Consider the following 8,060-nt stretch of genomic DNA (forward strand, 5'->3'; position numbering starts at 1 on the left):
GTGTAAAATAATAACAATTGAATAATTTTGCAGAACTTGGCAGAGAACCCTAACTACCCCTAACTTACACTAACTAACGCTAGTTTTCTGTAAAAAAACAAAAAGTTATACCTCTTTATAATTTCTCTAGATCAGGGGTTCTCAAATGTTTTGGGTCTGGGGGCCTCTTACAAAGGTGAAACATTTCCAGGGACCCCCAATAAAGCTCGTGCTGACTTAAAAATCATTTTAACCCCTAAATACCATTGTGATAAGTAGATTTTTTGTTTGCTTTGCTTGCAGATTGTTCCACATATAATGCTACAAAACAAAACAAAACAAAACAAAAAAAAAACAAAATCAACAACTTATTGTAATTTTTTTGAGGACCCGCAAGCCTCAGCTCGCAGACCCGTGGGGGTTGTGGGACCCCAGTTTGAGACCCTCTGCATACGTTAATAACAAAAACCTTCTGCTTTCTCTCAGAGTGAGAGATGTTTTACCTTGTTCTGTTTTTAACAAGATTTTTAAGAAGCTTAGGTAGAAATAGATTCTAGACATAAACTCTAATCAACCTGCCCGGAAGAGTTTTTTAGTCTTTTAGTTTGAAAAAAAGGTTCATACAAAACGGCTTAAATAAAAATCAGCCAATATGTCGGTGAATGCCAGCAGCAGACATGTTGTCTGTGCATGTTCTACATTTAATGTAACTCAATAAATAGAAAACCTGATCAACTGCGGAACAAAAAAAAAAATCTTGTTGAGCGTGTTTTGTTTGCAAGGTGAAAACGTTTCGGTGTTCAAGTTACAGGTTACATTAAACTTATACGGAACAGAAATTTGATAGCAGAACCTGAAAGGGGATTCAGTAACTAAATAAATGTCAGAAAAATACAATCCAATCTCATATCAATTCATTTATTTTTTCAGATAGTTCAGATTGGCAGCAGGTTTGGGGAAGTTTATTCTTATTTTACTATTTCTTCAACACATCATGCACACACCTGTGCAAATCTTTTTTTTTCCAGCAATATTAGAAAAAAAATCTGACTGAAAATCTAAGAGGACAAAAGGGAAACACTAAAAACACCTTCATTAAGATGCATTTTTGGTTCAACAAAAGCCTTTCTGCATTTCATCACTATAAAAAGACAAACTCAAAAAACAAAAAAACAAAATGTGCATCCTGTAACTTGTGAAAATCAGCACTTTTGCAGATAAAAGCTCCCAACCTGCTGGTCTGCAGGAGTTTGTTGTGAGCTGAATTTTCATCTTCCAGTAAAACATCTCAGATCCTGTCTGATAAGAGTTTTATCTCTTATTAAGATCAGAAAACACTCAGGCAGCAGCAACCTGCTGCCTACTTTTGTGTGCAGTTGTCAGAGCTAAAACTGGGTCATTGACAAAAAAGGTGAAAAACAGAAGTAGAACACTGGTTTGTATCATGTAAACAGATAAAACACAGAGATAAGGTTTTTTACCCAGTACCTGCAAATGTTACCCAAAGTGTTTTTTCAGGTTGGTTTTTGTACAACCTTTGCTCTTTTTTCATGTGGGAACTTCTCTGAAAGGGGTTTTTTGTGCTGCTTGTTTTTTTTTTAAGTGGAACATGTTTAGATTGTACATTTCATTTAAAATCTTGATCTTGCTTCTTTAACAAACATACATTGGCTTAACAAATTCAAATGTTTTACATATGAGCACAAAAACAGGCATAAAATGTAATTATTATTATGTGAAATTAGAGTGTTGTGTTGCTTCAAACGTAAGCAAGCTGAGGGGTGACARTTGAGAGTAATAATACCTCTTTAATGAGAAGAAACTTACAGCAAAATCAAGACACAGGATGAGTGACAAACTGTCTTGACTGGCTGAGGCTGAGAGGACAAGAAAGACACAACAAACTGAAACATTTGGCTATAAATACTAGGGGTGCAACAATACATGTACCCGTATCGAACCATTCAATACAGTGCTTTAGGTTCAATACACATTTGTATCGAACAATACAGATTTATAACATTTATTTTATCTGCTTGTCTTMTGAAGCTGTGCTGTGTTGAATGCTCAGTAGATCTGTGTTAGACTACTCCACCTAGGCTGCATTGTTGAGCACAGATCCACTGAGAAACTTGATGTTTCACCAACATTTAATTTAAAAACTGTACTTTTGAGGTTAAACAAATGTTCATAATTAATTTAAACAAATTATAAGTTATGAAGGCCACGGAAATTTCTCTTTTTTTGTATCGAAAAAATATCGAACCGTGAGACTAAAGTATCAGACCGAACCGAATCGTGAATCTTCTGTATCGTTGCACCCCTAATGAATAACATACCTGTTGATAAAAACAGAAAAATTACAGTTAACAACGGTAAAGATATGAGAGAAAAATTAAGTGAAGGTGATCAGTGCATCAGATTTCCCAGCAGTCTGGATCAATAGCAGCTATAGACGTGGCTCATTCAAACCAGCCATAACTGTAACCTTTGGCACAAGTGAATGTTTTAAGCCTGACCTCAAATATTAACACCCACTACAATTTAATGGTCTTCGTTCTGCTCTGGCTCTGGCTCAGACTCTGGCTCAAGTCTTCCAGTGTTGACATCTTTTAATTAATTTGTAAATAAAACGTTTCTGCGCCGCTATATAGTCTTAAACCCCTCTATCAAGCTGGAATGGACCAGTCTGGCAGCTAGAGGTGGGCCGGTTGTGAAGCACCTCGTTTGGATTTAAAGAGACAGCCTCAAAACGAGTTGCTCTGAGATACACCTCAGAAAAGAGGTGAAAGAGGGGCTTGTGGAGTTCCAGTTCCAGCTTATATAGACCCCAACTGAATGAATTAAATGCAAAAAAGGATAAAAAAGCATGAAACGTATCGTTTAATTTACACCTCTACTCTTTTCCTCTCCAGACTGAAGACATGGAGAATGTAACTGACTTCACCAGTGGGTCTACAGATGGGCCTTTTGAGGAGCTCTGCAACCTCAACCCTCACCCAGCAGAAGTCCTGTCCCAAACCTACATCCACTCCATCATCTGCATCTTTGGCTTGATCGGCAATGTTCTCGTAATGATCACCTACGGCTTCTACAAGCGAACCAAGACAATGACAGATGTTTACCTGTTTAACGTGGCTGTGGCCGACTTGATCTTTGTAGTGGCTTTGCCTCTCATCATCTACAACGAGCAGGAAAAGTGGCCCATGGGGTTCGTTGCTTGCAAGGTCCTTCGTTCCGCTTACAGCGTCAACCTGTACAGCGGCATGCTGCTGCTCGCGTGCATCAGCGCCGACCGTTACGTTGCCATAGTTCACGCTCGACGCACCTTCGGCTCTCGCTCTCACACTTTGACGTACGGCCGCGTGATCTGCTCAGCTGTCTGGGCGTTTGCGGTGGYTTTAACTTTGCCAACACTCATCTACACCGAGCGCACCGAAGAACAAATCTACCCCGAGGTGTTTGAAGAACAGAACTACTCAGATTTGTTAGAAGAGCAGAACTATACAAAGTCTGAATCAGTGGGTGAAACCTTCACTGTGACGTGTCAGCTCTCRTTTGAGGACAACAACACAGCGAAGCTGATGAAGGTGATGGTGCCCAGCCTGCAGATGGCCGTTGGATTCATCTTTCCTTTCCTGGTGATGCTGTTCTGCTACTCGTGCACTGCGCACACCTTGCTGAGAACCAGCAGCAGTCAGAGGCACAAGGCCGTCCGGGTGATTTTGGCAGTTGTCGTGGTTTTCATCGTTTGCCACCTCCCTTACAACGTGACTCTGCTGATGCACATCACGTCTCTYTTTAAGGAGAGAAGCTGCTCAGCAGAACAAACGAAACTCCGAGTTCTGGCTGCCTCCAGGACGGTGGCCTACCTCCACTGCTGCCTCAACCCCATCCTGTACGCCTTCATYGGCGTGAAGTTCAGGAGCCATTTCAAACAAATATTATCAGACTTTTGGTGCTTCAGCAAAAAGTACATAAACTCTGCTCGCTCGTCACGTGGGACATCTGACATCTGCATCTCAGGCTTTAGGACCTCAGAGGGCTCCAACAACGTGTCAACCTTCAGTGCATAACAGTGTCCTTTACGAAASGCTTAACTCATTTCCAGGACGTTATTTTTTATCTTACAGTACTATGATATTCTTAAAAGGGGAGAGTATTACTGTATGTATTTTCCAGGCACATAGTTCAGTTCTGTACCACTATGAACTACAGTTGTTATGAAAATGCAGTATATATCARAAATAAATTTGACTTTGCATCATAGTCTATCTAAACACCTTGAAATTGGCCTCTGTCTCTTTACGAACCTCCTACCGTTTCTGACACTCCCACTTCAGCACGTCTTCACAACAATGTTTCAGGGGAGGGGTGCTCTGTGGGGCGGGAGCTCGACTGCAAACTGAGCTCCAGGGGAGGAGTTTTGTGTAAGTAGGCGGAGCTTTGTACCTGCAAGCATTGAGGCAGCTCCACATGGCCACAGGAGATTCAAGGATTTCTCAAACATGCGTGAATGAGTCAAAGCAACACTCTGGGTGTGTGTTTGATGATGGAATGACTTTATAACATGATATAAAGCTAAAAAAAAATTGAAATTGTGCATAAACACCCCCCAAAGCATATTATATAAAATCATATTATGCTAGATAAACATAATATGCTTTCATTTGTTGTTCTGCATAAATTTATGAATCTTTACAAATTTATTGGTCTAAGCAATGATATAATAGCACCCACATGTAAAAAATAAAACAAAATAAAATATGTTGAGGAAAAAAAGATTTTCCTAATTGTTATTATTGTAAAGCACTTWTAAAATCCAGAACTTCTTAGAGCCATATTTACTTTGTTGAGTTCAAGTTATTCAAATTAATTACTCTGCACCAGGACATTCTATYCAACATTTGGTTCGTTGACATCAAAATAGCTGTTCTTTCTGCTTTTGTGCATGCTTGATTTCCTTTGTCACTATTTTTAATCATTATTAGTGCAACATTTTATTTTGTTTAGTGACAAGGTACTGAAAAAAATACATTGTTTGATCTAAGAATTGAAAAGATTAAACATTAAAACCTTTTCTGACTTCCTCAGCCTGTCTGCACACATTCCAGTTAATAGTAAAACATTCATCTGTGATGTTCTCATTTATGTTCATTTCAATCAGCTGCTGGACTTATTTTTAAGCTTTACTTTGTGTTTTTTGTCAGGCAGTTAAAACTTGTGTTCAGTGAGTGGATCTGTGGAGATTTCTCTATAAAATCTGTGTACCTTCAAAAAAAAGTCTGTTAACATTTGGGTTTGTTTTAAACCACTTATCTTTGTGTACAATCCAAGCCATTTATAGAAGTGGCCCATTTTCACTCATTTAGAAGACTGAACATAAAGATATTATGTACTTTTGTAAAACATTTGTTTTATTTTACTATTATTATTTTGTATTTTTAAACTCATACAGAGTATAACCATGGTTGTGAAACATTTGCTTATTAATTCAGTGTGTACTCATTAAACTATAAAGACAATCTTTTGTCATTTTGTTTCTAAGTATGTTCATCTTTGCTTAGAGAAGATTTTTATTCTAATTTTTTGTAAACTTATTTTGTTCACCCAAAAAGTTTAGAGTGTATCAAACAGTTTTAAATGACTGAACTGATTTTGAAATAAAATAACGTGATAGTAAACTTTGTCATAAATAACCTTTAAYATATATGTAACACATATGTGACCCGTCATTTCAAAATGAGGATTAAGTCAAATTTGGTCAAAACGCCCTAACTACATCGTCAGATTCCTGGCTTTAAAAGCTACATTTTGATACCTGGATCATCACAAGCTTATCCAGAGATATGACGCACAGTAATTTGTCTTGTTGGTTACAATAATACATTACAGTTTGGTCTGAATCCTAATTTTATGTAAATGTATTGAGTAATATTTGATGTCAATATAAAGAGGAAACCTCAAATAGTATTTGTATATTAAGTTTCCCTGTCAGAAAGAAACAAAAACATTGCTCACAGGGAAAAATTCAAAATTTAGGGCATTTTCCTTCAAAATCAGGTTTTTTAATGCTACTGCTAAAAAAATGCTTCAAAWTTTTTTTAGGATTATATTTTAGATATTTCATTCAATTGATACATTGATAAGACATTAATTCATATTTTTGACAAAATGCAATTTTTTGCACTTGTTTAAATCAAAACCCTACATCTGCCTAATTCTCCACATTTCTCTATTGGACTTAATCCTCGTGTCGATGTGATGGGTCACATATTTGTTTACAACATAATGCTTAAAAWTTGCTCTAAAACTACTGTTTATTGTACATTTATACCAGTATTATAAAAGTCATACTTTTTGTAGATGAAATTAGATTTATTTTTTAAACATCTAAAGTCATCTGACAATGCAAACCAAATAAAATAGAGAAAAAGCTATAAAAAACTAAAAAAAATAACATAAATAAGAGAAAAAGAAATCTCGTCACAATGTGAAGCGTTGTGTTCGGCCCTCAAAATAACTTGTTTCTGATCTTCTGAACCAGAAACATGTTGAACTTTCTCACAGTTCACATAAGGTGACTGAAAGCAAGAAGTGAGGCAGAACACTGCAGTTCCACGTCACTCCTTCTCACTGTGGCTGTTCAGATACAATCAGTTTCCTTTGTGCCGTGCAGTGCACCTTTATCTTGTGGGTCACACGGCTACTTTGAGGGGAGGACGTTTTATTAAAACTAAAGACAGATAAGAAAAGTGGGAACCTAAACTTTGTTTAGTCGAGCGGGAACTGCTGGTTGAAACGACCACATGTGGGGACCACTGAACAACCACACGACTCTGAAGTTCCTCTCTAACCCACCAGGTGCTTTGCATAAACCAAAAACAAAAACAAAAAAAAAAACAAATCAATACTAAAAAACACCACAGAAATAAAATTATTAGGAGTGAAAATAATGACAGCAACATTTATCCTTTTTCATCCACTGGAGGTCCCCAGTTCTTTACAAATACTCAAGCATTGTTTCAACTGTTTTTGTCCACAGAACATATAAAACTTTTCTGACTTTCATCTTCTTTTTGTAAAGCTTGAATTATTAACCTCGCTCATTTAGATTTATTTTTATATTTTTACCACTATCCCAAATGACCACATCATAAACCTCATGTATGAGTTTTCCACACCTTGAAAACACAAACGCATTGGTTTACAGAGGTCCATAAAGTACTTGAGAAAAATAACTAAGTAAAAGTAAAATTACACGAACAGAAAAGGACTTTGGTAAAAATAAATTTCACTGATGAGAAAAACTACTCAAGTAAAAGTCAGAAAACTGTTCACAAAAACTGGGAAAACAAAAGTAAAAGTACTTTTACACACACTCTAAGAAATAAACTATAGAATTTACTGCACCAAACGGGTTCCACTAATTCAGGTTGAGTAAATTGAGCGATATATGTATGTTCTTTGCTCAATTTACTCAACTTAGTGGAGCCAACTGACATGACTTTGTTGAGTAAATTCAACACTTCATTTTTTTAGAGCGCATAACCATATTTTATGATGAGTTCAAACATATTTAATTTTGTAATGAGTTACTAGGTGTTAAATTTTAAGGTAAAGAAGTAAAAGTGGCATTTTTAGCTTTAAAATGTAACAAAATAAAAGTAAAAATTATGGAAAAATAGCCATTCAAAAACTATTGGTAAAATTACAAATCCTTAAAAACTACTGTAAAGAAGTAAATGTTTCTATATACCTCTGTTGGTTTATGATTATGGGACCAGTTGAGATAAAAGCATCTAAAGCTTGTAAAATAATGTTTCAGTGTGATCATTAGGGCTGTGTATTGGCAAGAATTTGGCGATACGATACATGTCATGACAGAGGAGTCACGATACAATATATCTCGATATATTGCAAAACTATAAGCAAGGCAATATATTGTGATATATTGCGATTTTTTTTGTCCAAAAATTCTATTAAATAAAAACCTCTTACACGGGAAAAAAATGAAAAACCAAAATTCATTGTTTCAGAAAATTCTAATATTACATAGACATGCTTTTGATACATTTAGC

At 36.2% G+C, this 8,060-nt stretch overlaps 1 protein-coding gene across 1 annotated transcript; it reads left to right on the top strand.

The window, feature by feature from the left end:
- Window positions 1-2,783: 2,783 nt before the first annotated feature.
- Window positions 2,784-4,174, top strand: LOC106518959 (C-C chemokine receptor type 6-like). Its single transcript, XM_014010413.1, has one exon. The coding sequence runs from the start codon at window positions 2,904-2,906 to the stop codon at window positions 4,053-4,055; it is 1,152 nt and encodes a 383-aa protein (XP_013865867.1). The 5' UTR covers window positions 2,784-2,903; the 3' UTR covers window positions 4,056-4,174.
- The last annotated feature ends 3,886 nt before the right edge of the window (window positions 4,175-8,060 follow it).

This window comes from Austrofundulus limnaeus, unplaced genomic scaffold (genome assembly GCF_001266775.1).
Source record: "Austrofundulus limnaeus strain Quisiro unplaced genomic scaffold, Austrofundulus_limnaeus-1.0 Scaffold2, whole genome shotgun sequence".
Lineage (NCBI taxonomy): Eukaryota > Metazoa > Chordata > Actinopteri > Cyprinodontiformes > Rivulidae > Austrofundulus > Austrofundulus limnaeus.